The 13,542-nt window shown below is 41.0% G+C and overlaps 3 protein-coding genes and 1 long non-coding RNA gene across 5 annotated transcripts; 2 read left to right on the top strand and 2 right to left on the bottom strand.

Moving 5' to 3' along the window:
* Positions 1-1,218: 1,218 nt before the first annotated feature.
* Positions 1,219-4,170, top strand: LOC115727890. 2 transcript variants are annotated; one of them, XM_048282506.1, is made up of 12 exons: positions 1,219-1,270; positions 1,384-1,485; positions 1,571-1,648; positions 1,724-1,842; positions 1,950-2,051; positions 2,167-2,283; positions 2,514-2,582; positions 2,751-2,817; positions 3,043-3,096; positions 3,182-3,271; positions 3,606-3,695; positions 3,924-4,170. In XM_048282506.1, the coding sequence occupies exons 2-12, from the start codon at positions 1,411-1,413 to the stop codon at positions 3,927-3,929; spliced, it is 867 nt and encodes a 288-aa protein (XP_048138463.1). In that variant the 5' UTR covers positions 1,219-1,270; positions 1,384-1,410; the 3' UTR covers positions 3,930-4,170. The 2 variants fall into 2 exon arrangements, with proteins under 2 accessions (XP_048138463.1, XP_030514063.2); XM_030658203.2 differs by having other exon boundaries at positions 3,919-4,170.
* A 297-nt stretch (positions 4,171-4,467) lies between these two features.
* LOC115728305 (cis-3-alkyl-4-alkyloxetan-2-one decarboxylase) lies at positions 4,468-9,503 on the bottom strand. Its single transcript, XM_030658655.2, has 13 exons — positions 9,238-9,503; positions 9,083-9,137; positions 8,889-8,944; positions 8,428-8,528; positions 8,184-8,253; positions 7,846-7,915; positions 7,167-7,223; positions 6,979-7,046; positions 6,808-6,888; positions 6,188-6,265; positions 5,940-6,095; positions 4,879-5,031; positions 4,468-4,790 (listed from the first exon to the last, which is right to left on the bottom strand). The coding sequence occupies exons 1-13, from the start codon at positions 9,424-9,426 to the stop codon at positions 4,707-4,709; spliced, it is 1,218 nt and encodes a 405-aa protein (XP_030514515.2). The 5' UTR covers positions 9,427-9,503; the 3' UTR covers positions 4,468-4,706.
* Positions 6,189-6,761, top strand: LOC115728310. Its single transcript, XR_004013810.2, has 2 exons — positions 6,189-6,376; positions 6,440-6,761. It is a non-coding gene; the product is annotated as an uncharacterized LOC115728310 (long non-coding RNA).
* A 1,774-nt stretch (positions 9,504-11,277) lies between the features above and the next one.
* Positions 11,278-12,805, bottom strand: LOC115727889 (photosystem I reaction center subunit XI, chloroplastic). The gene is made up of 2 exons (XM_030658202.2): positions 12,505-12,805; positions 11,278-11,961 (listed from the first exon to the last, which is right to left on the bottom strand). The coding sequence occupies exons 1-2, from the start codon at positions 12,676-12,678 to the stop codon at positions 11,470-11,472; spliced, it is 666 nt and encodes a 221-aa protein (XP_030514062.1). The 5' UTR covers positions 12,679-12,805; the 3' UTR covers positions 11,278-11,469.
* Between the last annotated feature and the right edge of the window lie 737 nt (positions 12,806-13,542).

Genomic DNA, 13,542 nt, shown 5'->3' with positions numbered 1-13,542 from the left:
AGTTGCAACCTGGATCATGAAATTTAAAACTGTTCAATATGGTCTAGTGAAACGAAGTCAAAACTGAGACTTTTGGTGGCCAACGTCGTCTTCAACTTCAAGTGATACTGCCAAAGAGAAGGTGCAAAGCATTGGTGCAAAAAAATCTATCTTTGTTTTGCCTTTTCGTGTCAAATCTCGTTTACGCTTTCGCTCGTGGCCTCTGCTGTCTCAAGGTTGACTTGGATGATCATCATCATTCCGTGGAGAATAAAAGAAACGAGCTAATGCTTTGACATGAGTTTTTTTAACATGAACCTTGATATCTTGCCGTGATCCGAAACGTTGAATGCGATTCAAGAGTCGTCTCTCCAACTTTTAGCAGTTCCAAGGAACTAAGATTTCTCCTGCAATGCACATGCAGTCCTTTGCTTTCTACGCCACGCCCTACAATGTCGAGGTGCAGCAGATTTGAATAAGATCAAGGCTGGCCATTTTGCGTTTCAACAGGATCTTAACAAATCGTTCCTTGCTTTCCCACATATGGTAGATGAACGCCTTCCATTTCGGCCCTGGTTGCGTTTTCAGTAATTGCTCCAGATACAGCTGAGATTTCTCTGCACTGCATTGGTGAGTTGATTCGAATCGCCCGCCAAGGTAATGAAGCACTAGTGTCCAGAAATGCACCCGCCAGAGAAAACATTCGAGGAGTGCCAAAATCATGCATGCCTATGCTGCGGTATCTAGACGGTCGTGGGGGATGCGAGGAATCGTTGTTCATTCTAGTATCGCTCTGAGCATTTCCTAAGACCCGCGTAGCCGTTTTGTGCCTTCTAGGATTATTGTCTTCTTCTGGAAGATGAAACTGCCAACTGATGTAAGTATCCCTCTCATGTCGGCGGCCCTTAATCAGTCAAATCTCTCGTTTCGTGTAATCTGACGTTGCTTTATGGGACTGAGTGCCTGATCTTGTCCTACCTGTGCTTTTCAGTTATGTTGTCTGCGGGAAACGAAGAGGAACTTATTTTCTCTGTGCAACTTTGTGTTCTTGCTGTCCGCTGCTTTCCTCATTGGCGGAGCATTCGTCCCAAATGATTATCCACAGCTTTCTTCATTCCCAAAGCCTTATTTTCTGGCATGTCGCCTCAAGAGTTCAAGTTTCCTCGTTCAATTTGGTGAATTTACTGTATATGCCAATTGCATTGTGGCATCGACTGAGGCTTTTCTTTTGCAGAAGTTTCTCGGATTGCAAACTGTTAACAATCAGCAGAACGCGACATCCCAGTGCGAGGTTCGGCTATGCAACACAAATCTTGTTGCAATTGCGTGCATTTTCTGTCTTTGCTCTTAACTTGAAATCGAGGAGCCTGTTTTGATCTATTGGTTACACTGTCCAATCCACAGACACTGTGCAAACCTCGTGGCAGTGAGATGCTACCCAAAGGCATTGTTTCGAGCACTTCGGATCTAAAACTGCGACCCTTATGGGACTCGCATGATACAAAGGTGCATTTCCATCGTTCTTTAAGTAGCATTTTCCTGGCTTCTATCAACTCTTATGTCATGAAGTTTTGTTCATCTTTTTGTTCAGAGCTCAAACTCGACGAACTTGCTGGCTATTCCAGTGGGAATACGGCAAAAAGATAATGTAGACAAGATTGTTAAGAAGGTGATCACTTAGACCTCCACTCCATGCCTAATCAACTTCTTATCATTTACTTAAGTTGATTGAATAACATTGCAGTTTCTATCAAGCGATTTCATCGTGATGCTTTTTCATTATGATGGGAATGTGGACGGATGGAGGGACATCGAATGGAGCAATCGTGCTATTCATGTGTCTGCTATCAACCAAACCAAGTGGTAATAGTACATAGCTGCTGAAGCTAGTTTTCTGAATTGTAATCTACAACCTCATTGATTTATTCCTTTCCAACTTGCAATAAAGTTCTTCCCTTTTGATTTCCTAGGTGGTTCGCCAAGCGCTTTCTACATCCAGACATTGTTTCCGAATACGCATACATCTTCCTTTGGGATGAGGATCTTGGAGTGGAAAATTTCCATGTCGGAAGGTAATAGTTTTATTCTTCAGTTGTGTAAAATTTGATATGACAGTGCTGGACTTTCATGAGTGTTGAGTTCTCCTTTTTGGGCAAGAAGTTGACATTATATGAAAGATCCATGCAGATATCTTTCAATTGTCAAAGAAGAAGGGCTTGAAATATCGCAACCGGCACTCAACCCGAATAAATCAGAGATTCATCATCCAATCACGGAACAAGATAGAAAATCAAAAGTACACAGGTCTGCTGTTTCAGTTAAAGAATAGCATGATCGAGAAGAATGAAAAATCTACAGTTACACCAACTGTTTTTGACTTTGCAATGAGTCACAACAGCAGAGGGAAATCTTATGTTCAATACCTGGCACATCATAAATTGTTTTTTCCTACTCTTGGTACCTAAGATGATGCATTTTCATCGCGCTATATATGGATTGCAATAATTATAGCTCTGGTAACATGGTTGTAACAGGAGGATCTTCAGACAGATGGATGGAGGATTTGCGTGCAATGAAAACAGTACAAGCCCTCCATGCACAGGGTAAAAGTCTGTGCAAGCTGTTGTCAGATTTACCACAGTTTTTATGGGTATCTCAGTTTACATCAGCATCCTTCTAGTCTGACATTTAGATACATTTTATAGGTGAAATGCTCTTACCCGATTTTCAGGTAGCTAAAGTAAAAAAAGTTTTCATGAACTGCAATGTAGGTGGGTGGAAATCATGGCTCCTGTTTTCTCACGAGCATCGTGGCGCTGTGTGTGGCATATGATTCAGGTATTGTGCAGTCTTACAAAATATTTCTAAGGCATACCAAAGGCATGATCATATATTCAGTTAATTGATTGTAGTGCACAACCGAAGTCCGTTTATATTTCGGGAGGAACATCTACGAAAACAGGATTAACCTTGAAAACTTCCTACTGTTTTTCATTCTGTTGTTGGAGTCAGTGTCTTCTATCGAATCATCTCTTTCTCATATCTTTTCTGTTCTTTCTGCAGAATGACTTAAATCATGCATGGGGACTGGATTTTCAGCTCGGCTACTGCGTTGAGGCATTTTTCTTGTAGCGAAATGTTCCTTTAAGATAGAATGCTTTTTCTCCCGGTACTACTAATCTCTCGAAGGTTCTTTCGACAGGGCGATCGAATGAAAAATGTTGGGGTTGTGGATTCCGAGTACATTGTTCATCCTGGGTTTGTTACACTCGGGAGTGTGGTATGGAAAAAGGTTAGAACCTTTACCTACTTACGATTGCCTTAAGGTCATCTTCGTCCTGACCTCAGCTGATAAATCCTGAGTTTTCCTGGATTCAGTTCATTTGCTTCAAGTATGGTTCTTCTGATTGAAAAAGCGCATCAGTGCCATGTCTGGCACTTAGCCAAACATTCCTATCATGGGGATTCATGGATGTTAACTGCAAAATAAATCAGGATATTAACCTCTTCTTCCCTCATAGTAGAACCTCAAGTTTATGCCTGGATGAACAGCAAAGAGTAAATCTGTTGCAGCAATCATTTGTATCTGTTGAATAGTATGTAGTAATCAGTGGTCACTGGTGCAGGCAAATCATGAAGCAACAGATAAAACTGTAAACACTGCGTCTCCTCATTCCAACCCATCAGTACCTGATCAACCAGATACTAGAAGTTTGGTAAGTGCTCAAAGGCAGCATATGCATGACATCGCTCTGCAGGCGCAGATACATTACTCTGCAGGCTCAGATACATTTCTTCGAGATGTCAATCTGAAGAGGATGCCCACCAAAAGAAAAGCTAATAGACCATGACTAGACGGATACTTTCTTGATAGTTAGCAGTGCCATTCCTTAATTATGGCATCAATCTAGTCCTTGCTTAAACATTTGTTTTGTGCAGATTAGAAATGAGTCTTTTGCTCAGTGGAGGATCTTCCAGCAAAGATGGAGAAAATCAGTGGAGGAGGATCACTGTTGGACTGATCCATATTAAGCAGGATAGAATGGCTACATGAAAGCATTTCCAGCTCCCTCGCACAGACAAAGCATTAACAATTTTTTAAAATCTATTGAGGTATTGCCTCATGACTTACAAAAGGTGGTAATTAATGCCATTCATCTCTCAGCAAACAACATGTGCTTCTCAATGCCGAGAAAAGGCGACCCACGGGATATCACTGCAACCCTTTGCAATTCAAACTTTGTTGGAATGCTGAAATGTCACCTTTAAGTTTGAGGGACAGAGCTGTCTGCATCTTTCGCCTTTTTCCTTGTCCTCCCAGATTGTTTTCAAAGCTCAATATTTCAAGATCAGCAAATAGATACACGCAGGCACTTTCAGATAAAAAGGGTTGTAGGAGGTTTACTTCAGGAAGTTGTCTTTAATGGGGAGGCAATCAGAGAAGACTGAAAATTGGTATAGTGGACACCTTAATCTAGTTAAAAGCACGGGTTTCTGTTACTTTTCAGTAAGTTGTACGATCTCATATCCACTAGCAAAGTAACGAAACATGACAGAGAAAATATTGCACCGTGGAATGATCATTACAAACAGATTCAGTTCCTTGGTAGACACTGACCAGATTCGCAATGCCAAACCTGAAAGCCAGTGTTAACAAGTGCTAACTCTCGCAAATTCGTTGCCTTTTCCATTCATTCATTCGGAAAGGATCTTTCACCCCTTTCCTATCATAGCTGAACTCTTCTGCCAACAATCTCCGCGATCAGTTTTCCAAGTTCTTCCCCTGAATCCTCCTGCACGTGATGCCCTGCCTGGAAAGCACACCAACCTTTTTAATGCCTTAGCAGATGGAAAATGACTCAACAAAATGAAGGGATCACAATTGCATTCGGCTTGTACCATAGGAAGCTCAACCATCTTGAGTTTTGAGTCCTTGCAGAATTCTTCAACCCCATCGTAGCCAAGCCAACGGTCTCTCTGACCCCAGCATACCGTAGTTTTAACTTTCCAGCTTTCATCCTTGAGTATCATCCTTGTTTCTTCTACATAGTTCTATTAGGCATGACAGTTGCGATAAGCATAATAAATATGCAACAACTGAACGGCTCAATTCATCTCTCACGAAAATATTACGGCAGTATCAGCTATTCTTCACGGTAAAATATCAATAACAAAGATCCTGGAAGTTACTAAATGTTGAAAGCTAGCACCATATTTTCCTGTCCTGACTCTGGAGCAATACCAGTTATTGGTAGTGCTGAGAAAAAACTAAGGCTTTATACATTGGGAATGTGATTAATGCAATTTAAAGCCCACCATACTAGTATCCCCACAACCTTGGTAATTTACTAACATTGTGATTACATTACTTTCTCATTTTGACAGTTCACAAATTGTCGATTTTTTAAATGTTCTACTAATATTTATTTCAACTTTCTTACCAACGCCTTAAATTTGCCAACTTTTACATGAATTTTTAAATCCTTATTTAGTGACTTACCAATTTTGTTACTATCAAAATACCTACTAGTTTTTGGTTACCAACTCTCGTTCTAGTTACTTACAGTTGTTTATTTTCTTTTCTTTCCAATTTATCGACTTTTGGTATCATTTGCCAACTTTTATCTTTCTCTTCTTACAAACGCCTTAAATTTGTCAATTCATACTTTAATTTTACATACCTTTTTCTCCCGTTAGGTTACTAACTAGTATCGATTTACCAACTTTTATTTGTCTTACTTACCAACCCTTTAAATTGACCAATCCTTGTTAGAAATTACCAACCTTAATTGAAGTGATTACCAACTATACTAAAATAATTTATAAACAAGTTTAGCATTGTCCACTTAGGCAAGTCCTTTGCAGGTGATAATATACTACGATGTAAAAGCTGCATCAATGACAGCTCAAGTTTCAGCAAAATCAAAGCAATGACATGCAATAAGGAAAAAGTGAGTTACCTTGAGCTCTTTCCTCATCGCCCTACTAATTGCATTCAGTGCAAAGCCAGAGGAGCCAGATGTGAGGTAAGGTCTCCTGTAAACCATAGCATCATCCTCTTTCATTTTGTAAGGACCGCAACTAGTCAGGGCCTTATCGCTGGCCCTAAGCGGATCCTATTCGGAAAGATTGAACTAATTAATGATCCTGAAGTAGTCCTCAGAACATAAGGGAATCACTTGAGAATGAAAGGCAAGAGAGTCCAAACCTGAGAGAAAATCTCACCAAGCAAGAAGTTGCTGAATATGGACAGGCTTGATGGAAGGTTAGCATGTTTGCTTGTCAGCTTAGAGCAGAAACAAGAGAGAGTCAAATATCATACATCACTCAAGAGGATGCTGAATTGCCCTACTTGTTGTCATCACGTGTTGCCACATCAAAATGGTTTATGGTCTAGGTTCAAAGTCAAGCAAGTCACAGTCCACTCGAAACATACACATCAAAATGGTTTATGGTCTAGGTTCAAAGTCAAGCAAGTCACAATCCACTCAAAACATACTGAAAATGGATATGAGCATCTCGACCCCGTGGTTCCGAAAGAAAATGAATGTATAGATGAAGATATTGGTGACAGCCTTTATCACCGCCAACTGAAGACAAACTAAGTGCCAGCTTACTAAAGTTCTTTGAAGCTAGGTAAAGATCAACATGAAAATCAAACAGATAAACCTAGAAAAGAAGGTTCTTAAAACTTTAAAGAGATTCCAACCCCCTATGTTCATGGCGACAAGTGTTGGCATTTGATGAACTCAATGCGATCAGCGAATAACAAGGTAGATTACAGAAAGAATGACATGACTGGCACAAGAAGGTTTCCGGATATCTTACAGGTGGGTTTAAGAGGATCAAATGATTTAGCTTCTCCTGATGCTTCCTGGCATATTTAACAACAACCGGGGAAAAGTATCCCTGCACATCACATCGGAGATCGATTGCTTCAGCAATACATTCAATCATACTCCTAGAAATTAATGCTGCATTCGTCAAAGGCAAACGTACCTGGACAACTAGAGAAACTTTATCAACACCAAGACTGTTTATAAGAGACTCCAAGGATGACACATATTCTGCAATCCAGAAGCAGAATTATCCAGTGCAAACTCCATTGCTGGCATCACGTCCAGAAAGGGTCTAAACAAACCACCATGTAAAGTATATAGTAGGCTTTTATTCACATTGAAGAGTACCATTCAATGTGTAGTTAAATCCATATCCAGGTTGGGGTTTATCCGAAAATCCAAAGCCTGAAAGGGGCAAGGGCAAAATGAAAGAAGTCCCTGTGTCAGTATTTACAATTGAGAAAGCTAGTCATCACAGCAATCAGCTTAATGAATGATATGGATACTTCTCTTGCAGAAGGAGAAAGATGAGCAATGAAAGAACAAAATTCAGAGTGTCTGCATAAGTGTCATTGTCTGCAAAGGGCGCAAGTAGTGCCTATGGTATAAATTGCAGCACCAATTGATCAGTGTGAACTTTGGACTGTTGAACTGTATACTCCATAAAGTGAGCTTGGATTATGGTCTGAACCATCTTCTAATTAGATGGAGTACCATGCTTTTTCCTCCAGTAAGACAAGAAGAATCCTTGTATTTCCCCCAGTGCTCAGAATTTGGATTCTGTGCAAGCATAACACCTGATACCTGGTTCTTTGCCTGCGCCTGGAGGCAGTGTGAGCGGCTTGGTGTTGCCATGGTGTTTTCTCTATCCAAACTTGCTATTCACAAATCTTATACATTGATCATCGTTTCCCCTTAGTATATTTTGCAAAATGCGTATTCATTGAGTACTAATTCATGCAAAATGAGAGAGGGCTGATGTACAATTTCAAAAACTTCACAGCAAATTTTAAGTGAATGATCTCACCTATCCAGTCGAAAGCAATTGCATGGTAGTCCTTTGAGAGAATTGGAAGAATTTTGCGGTATGAGTAAGCCTGTATTTCAAGCATAATATTTTCTCATTCAAAGTGAGCAATACACAGAGACAGGAATACTGACTTGCTTATTGTATATGAACATGTATGGTACTTTAATAAACTCAATGGTTCATCCGCCATCTGCCATAGGTGGAACTAAGAGCTAAATTAAGATGCAGAAGACTAATCCGGGCATTAGCACCCAAAAAAATCATTACTTGCAGAAACATGTCTGCCAAGCATGATTGCATAGACACATTGCTAGTAAAAACTACATTGGACTGACCTGAGAAGGAAAGCCGTGAACTAACAAGACCAGAGGATTATCGGCAATTCCACTTTCGACGCAGAACCATCTAGGGGACAAAATCATTTATAGCATGTTTCAATCGGTAGTCCTGCAAATAATCCAATCTCAATTTGTGCAGGCATGGAGTGTTACTTATGAATGGATAGATCAATTTGGTTGATTGACATTCTACAAATTAAGCCGGTTCAGGTACCAGCTGCTTTCTAGTAGTTAACAGTACCTGAAAATATCTGCCGGAGACTGGGAACCAGAACCCATTGTTAGTCCAAAAATAGGATCTTTGGCCTTCTCTCCAGAACCGACAACAGGAAACGCTTTCACCTGACAAATAAGAGGGTAAAGACTAATTTGTACAGCGACAATATACAATCGACTTGACCAGAAAACCAGCCTTGGTGCAATGATCAATATGACCGAGCCTTAGCCTTAGCCTTCGCAATGATCAATATGACCAGAAAACCAGCCTTGGTGCAATGATCAATATGAACGAGCACATGCATTCCTTTGTTCTTTTGCATCAGAAAGGACACTTTCATTTTTCAAACAACATGTGGTATCAGAATGTGGTTAAAATCCATACAACCTAGAGCACCAATGTATCAACAAGTTGTCAACAAACAGCAGAAAATTTTCAATATCGAAAGCCGTGTTCGGAAGATAAAACAGAGTACAAAGACTGACCATCTTTCCTTGCTTAAACCATTCATCAGACTGGCTCGGCCCATCGGAATATTTACCTGGCAAGAACCCACCCACAGCCGTAGTTCAAATTTTTGTGCATAAACAAACTTATGTATAGTGATATTCGTGCGTTCAGCGATTAATATCCCGTCACTTTAACGATGAAGAAATAGCAAGAGGAACAAGAGCAAGACCTCCGGTGAAAGAGAAGCCATCTCCAGCTGACACAGGAGCATCTATCAGATAATCCTGTCCACCCATTAAAACGAAACCAGCCATGATCTTGTCAAAGAATCAATGGCACAATCAAAAATAAGTTGCAAGTCGCTAATTTTCCAGAATCAAGTACCTCATCGCGGTCGTCGACACTGGCCTTGCAAGTGAGCTTGTTAGAATCTCTGCGGCTAATGATCTGAGCAGCCGATTTGGGTCGATCACCGAACCGAGAGGATAGAGAGGATTTATGGCTTCGGACGAGGCATTCGAGTTGGCGGGCGTGAAGAAAAGGGATCATAGCTTGACTTGCTTGGATCGCCATGGCTGTGTTGTAGCGGGAAGCTGAGAGAGTGGGAGAGGCCAAGTGACCGTTAAAGTTAACCGTTTCTTCGTAGGATAGGATGTGTCTGGTTGTCGTTACTTGTCAAATAGCCTTCACTCTTTTTCTTGATTTTCTTTTCTTTCTGTTTTTGCTAAGTGCTCCTTTTCATTTTCTATTGGGAAAACACCATCAAAAATCCTAAATTAGATCCACTGCAACAAATTTATCATAAACTTTTTCTTATGACATCAAAAACCCCAAACTTATATCCATATGATACATTTATCCCAAAAAAATTTGTATGACACAAAAAATCCCAAACTTATATCACTATGACATGTTTACCCTAAATTATCTTTTTGTGTCAAAAAAAAGTTTGGGGTAAATGTGTCACACTGGTATAAGTGTGGGGCAAATGTTTCACATGAATAAAAGTTTGGAGTTTTTTGTGTCACAATAAAAAGTTTAAGATAAATGTATCACGGTAGTCATAATTTAGGATTTTTTGGTAGCTTTTTCCCTTTTCTGTTAAGAAGTACTCAATCTCATTTTATAAAGAAGCAAAATTACCTTTTCTTCTAGCAAAGGTCAGTTGCCATCAAATAACCCGTCCTTAATTTTTTTGGGTTTTATCTTTTTTTATGAAATTTAAATAAATTTATATTTATATATAAAAAATTTAGACCAAAACGACGTCGCTTTAGCTATGTCGCCATCACGTAAGTGAGAGAAAATATTAATAAAAAGCTACGTTAGTATTTTTCATTAGCTAAGTTGGATAGAGTTAATAGAAGGATCCGATTATACCGATTTGACAAGTTTTAGGACTTGATTGCATTTTTTTTTCAAGATTTAGAACTCAATTGTATAGTTTTAGGACTTCCGGTGAATATATTCCTTTTTTTTTTTTTTTTCTTTTTTGGTATGGTTATCCCTTTTCTTTTTAATTTACTCGACGCACTTTGACCAGTAACGTGGCGGGCCACATGATGCGAAGTCCTAATGGACATCCCTTGATTGAAAAATGCAAAGTCTTAATGGACATTCCTTGATCGAAGAAAAAAATATTTTATGTGTCGATTACACGACTGATGTGGTATGATTGATTAATCGCGCTGAATGGAGCTATTAACAAAAGAAGCTTTCCCTTTTTTTTTTTTCTCTAGTTAAGTTGGGATCAAGTTGAACATCGTTACTTTGCTCGAGAAGTATATGGCCTGAGAAATGCACCCGTGCTCATCGAGTGAAAGTGTTGACTCTACTAATAAATGAGGAATTCGAGTGAATGGGGATTTTTTTGTACTATTAGATTAACTTCCACGTCTAAAGAGTGCAGTATTTATAGAAGAAGCATAACCCACTACCACGGCGCTTACTGGCGATCTTGTGCTAGAGAAAGAAGCATGACCGTTCTTTTTCCCTGGTTCGAATTGTTTTGGTTCGGTTAATCGAGCCGTAATCGAAATTCTCAATAAAAACTGAACTCCGGGACTTAAAATCTCTCTTCTTTTTTACGCCTCTTGAAAAAACCCTTTGAACCGTGATCTTCATATCTCTTCGGTTCAGTCCAGCTGCTCATCTTATCGGTTCCGGTTTCCTGAAAATCCAAACCGTTGACACCCCTAAGTCATGAAAAATCACCAGGAGCACATTAATATATTTGACCAACGGCTGTAACCACATATGCTCTAAATTAAGCGCAAAATCTGCTCTTGAACTTGCTTGACATACAAAAGTATCGATTCATCAATCGGAATTCTCAATTCTCATCACGCTTATGTGATCCTCATGATCCAGTTTTGCCTGAGGAAACACTTCATCCGTTGCTGATGATAAGCATTGACACACAAGTGAGCGCAATCAGAACCCTCTGCGAATGCACATTTCTTTGACAAAGTCCAGGGAAATTCTGGCTTATACAGAGCCAAATGACATGAAATTTCCTCAATCCCATTCCTTCCCAAACGGTTCAAATATACAGACATCACTCTTGAGTTTCATCTCTCTCTCTCTCTCGCTCTCTCTCTTCTGTATGAATCGAATTTACTTCACAAAGTAAGGAAGGTTGACCACATAGAGGAGGACGTAGGCCCAGATGACCCCGGAGATCCCGCCGAAGAAGAACCCGCCGCTGAACTTGGCCCACCCGTCCGCAGTCTGCAACTGATCAGGCTCCTTCTTCCTCCCGGTCAAGGTTAGGGACGGTGCTGTCGAGGGCTCTCCTTCATTGAACGAGGCGATCCCATACATCGTCAAGCAGATGCTCAGGATCACAACCAGGCCTCCGGCAGCCAACGATCCTGCTGCTCCCGCGTACTCCGTGTTCCTCAACGGGCCGGTCTTGACGAATGGCCCCACCAGGAGAAATCCGTGGGCGAGGCCCACCTCAACACCCCGGAGGAGCGGGCTCACGGCGGTCCTATAGGCAGGGAGGTTGGAGAGGTACCATGCGATGAGCGGGCTGGACGTGACCGGAGTCTCGAGGCTCCCGATGAAAGGATCACCATTGAGGGGTTGAATCACTTGAAAGGTCGGCTGCATGCAAAGAGGTAGATGGTGGAATGGAAACCCATCGACTAATGTAATGAGTGAACGAAGCCACTACTAGGAAATTTAGTGTACAAATGAACAACCGTGCTATAATCTCTTACGTGGCTCTTTTAACAACCCATGAAAAAATACCCCTGACAGAGCTAACCACACTACAGAAGTCCATTCATGGTGACTTTTACTCTCCGACCAGCTTTGTTAGGATATATAAATATTAAATCGGTTCCTCGCCTCCAAGCTTAAGCTTTTAGAACCGTTATCAGTAGAACCAAGAACGAGAAACAAGGCCACATGATAGAAAACTGAAACTTCCATGATCATCTTCAAGTCTCATTTCGTTCTTCCATCAAAGACTGGTTCAACAAGTCAGATGACTAGAGAATAACAGAGAGATGCTTAAAATGACCATTTTTGTTTCGACTCCACACTGTACAACAAGCACATTCGATCGAATCAAGACTCGCAACATTGCCATTGGTGAAAAATAGAGCGGCAGACATGACGCATGGTGGACAAGAAATGGGTCACCTTCTCTGACTGGACAGCCTTGACAGTGAAGGAGGGAGTCCTCTTGGCGGGCAAGGCTCTGAAGGAGGAGCCGGAGAGGCCCTTGGGAGCAATCAGGCTCCTGGATGAGGCTGATGATGATGCGAAGCTGCTCTTGAGGTGACTGGCCATGGGAGATGCAGTTGCAGCAGCCATTTTCCTTCTGCAGCTTCTCTCCTGAGAACTCCAAAAAAGCAAGAAGATTCTTCCGAAGGGGAAGCTTGTGCAGATATATAACGGAGAAGAGGAAGGGGAGTTAGATTTTGTGAAACTGGGTGAGAGGATCCATTGCAAGAAATCTCGTGGTTGGAGAGGAGTGGAGTGTGAGGTTGGAGGGTTTTGATTGGTTGGATGGTGGCCGTGACCTTATCCGCCTTATCCACTTTGGCAAAAGGCCCTCCTGGCCTGGCCAAGACGACACCCATTACTACATTAGTCAGAAATCACAACTTTCTACTCATTTAGGCAAAATGAGAAGTTTTCAGTAAAAAGTACGTCATTGAGCCATTATTGGATACAGTTGTGGTAATTTTCTTTCTAACACTTCATGATCAACATGATCGTGACTAGTCAACCCGACAATGCTGATAGAACGGATTACCATGGGATATATGATGAAATCGGGCACGTATCCATTTCAGATGAAGGTTATATCTTTATACGTACATTATTCTAAACATATATATATATATATATAATTGCTTAACATCGTGTTTCTCATCATAGTTCGAGTGCCTCAATTATCTATGTGCTTCAATATCTAAGATGGAGCTCAAGTTGAGTGCCGAGCACGAACACAGAGTTCAAGTTCACCCTATTTTCTATTGATCTGACTCAACTCAATCATGATTCTTGATTTCTCAAGGGGACAAAGTGCTTTTTTTTTTTTTATCTTTTGGGTCGAAAAACTGGACAAAGTTCAACCTAGAGGTGGCCAAATGGACCCGTGGGCCTGGAACCGGCCCGTTGACTGGGCCCACGGTTCCAACCCGGAACCGGAACCGGCCCTCAAGGGCCGGT

This window comes from Rhodamnia argentea, chromosome 7, assembly GCF_020921035.1.
Source record: "Rhodamnia argentea isolate NSW1041297 chromosome 7, ASM2092103v1, whole genome shotgun sequence".
In the NCBI taxonomy this organism is placed as follows: domain Eukaryota; kingdom Viridiplantae; phylum Streptophyta; class Magnoliopsida; order Myrtales; family Myrtaceae; genus Rhodamnia; species Rhodamnia argentea.
Note: the sequence above shows the minus strand (reverse complement) of the source record. Positions and strands in the feature narration are given on the sequence as shown.

Bases quoted from the DNA above. Each gene is read 5' to 3' on its own strand.
- LOC115727890 (XM_030658203.2), top strand. From the start codon at position 1,411: ATGCTACCCAAAGGCATTGTTTCGAGCACTTCGGATCTAAAACTGCGA. The intron at 2,818-3,042 runs GTATTGTGCAGT...TTCTTTCTGCAG, and splicing joins GTGTGTGGCATATGATTCAG to AATGACTTAAATCATGCATG. The intron at 3,696-3,918 runs GTAAGTGCTCAA...TGTTTTGTGCAG, and splicing joins AACCAGATACTAGAAGTTTG to ATTAGAAATGAGTCTTTTGC.
- LOC115728305 (XM_030658655.2), bottom strand. From the start codon at position 9,426: ATGGCGATCCAAGCAAGTCAAGCTATGATCCCTTTTCTTCACGCCCGC. The intron at 7,047-7,166 runs GTACTCTTCAAT...TCTGGATTGCAG, and splicing joins ATTTAACTACACATTGAATG to AATATGTGTCATCCTTGGAG. The intron at 5,032-5,939 runs GTAACTCACTTT...CATGCCTAATAG, and splicing joins CGATGAGGAAAGAGCTCAAG to AACTATGTAGAAGAAACAAG.
- LOC115727889 (XM_030658202.2), bottom strand. From the start codon at position 12,678: ATGGCTGCTGCAACTGCATCTCCCATGGCCAGTCACCTCAAGAGCAGC. The intron at 11,962-12,504 runs GTGACCCATTTC...CTTTGCATGCAG, and splicing joins AGGCTGTCCAGTCAGAGAAG to CCGACCTTTCAAGTGATTCA.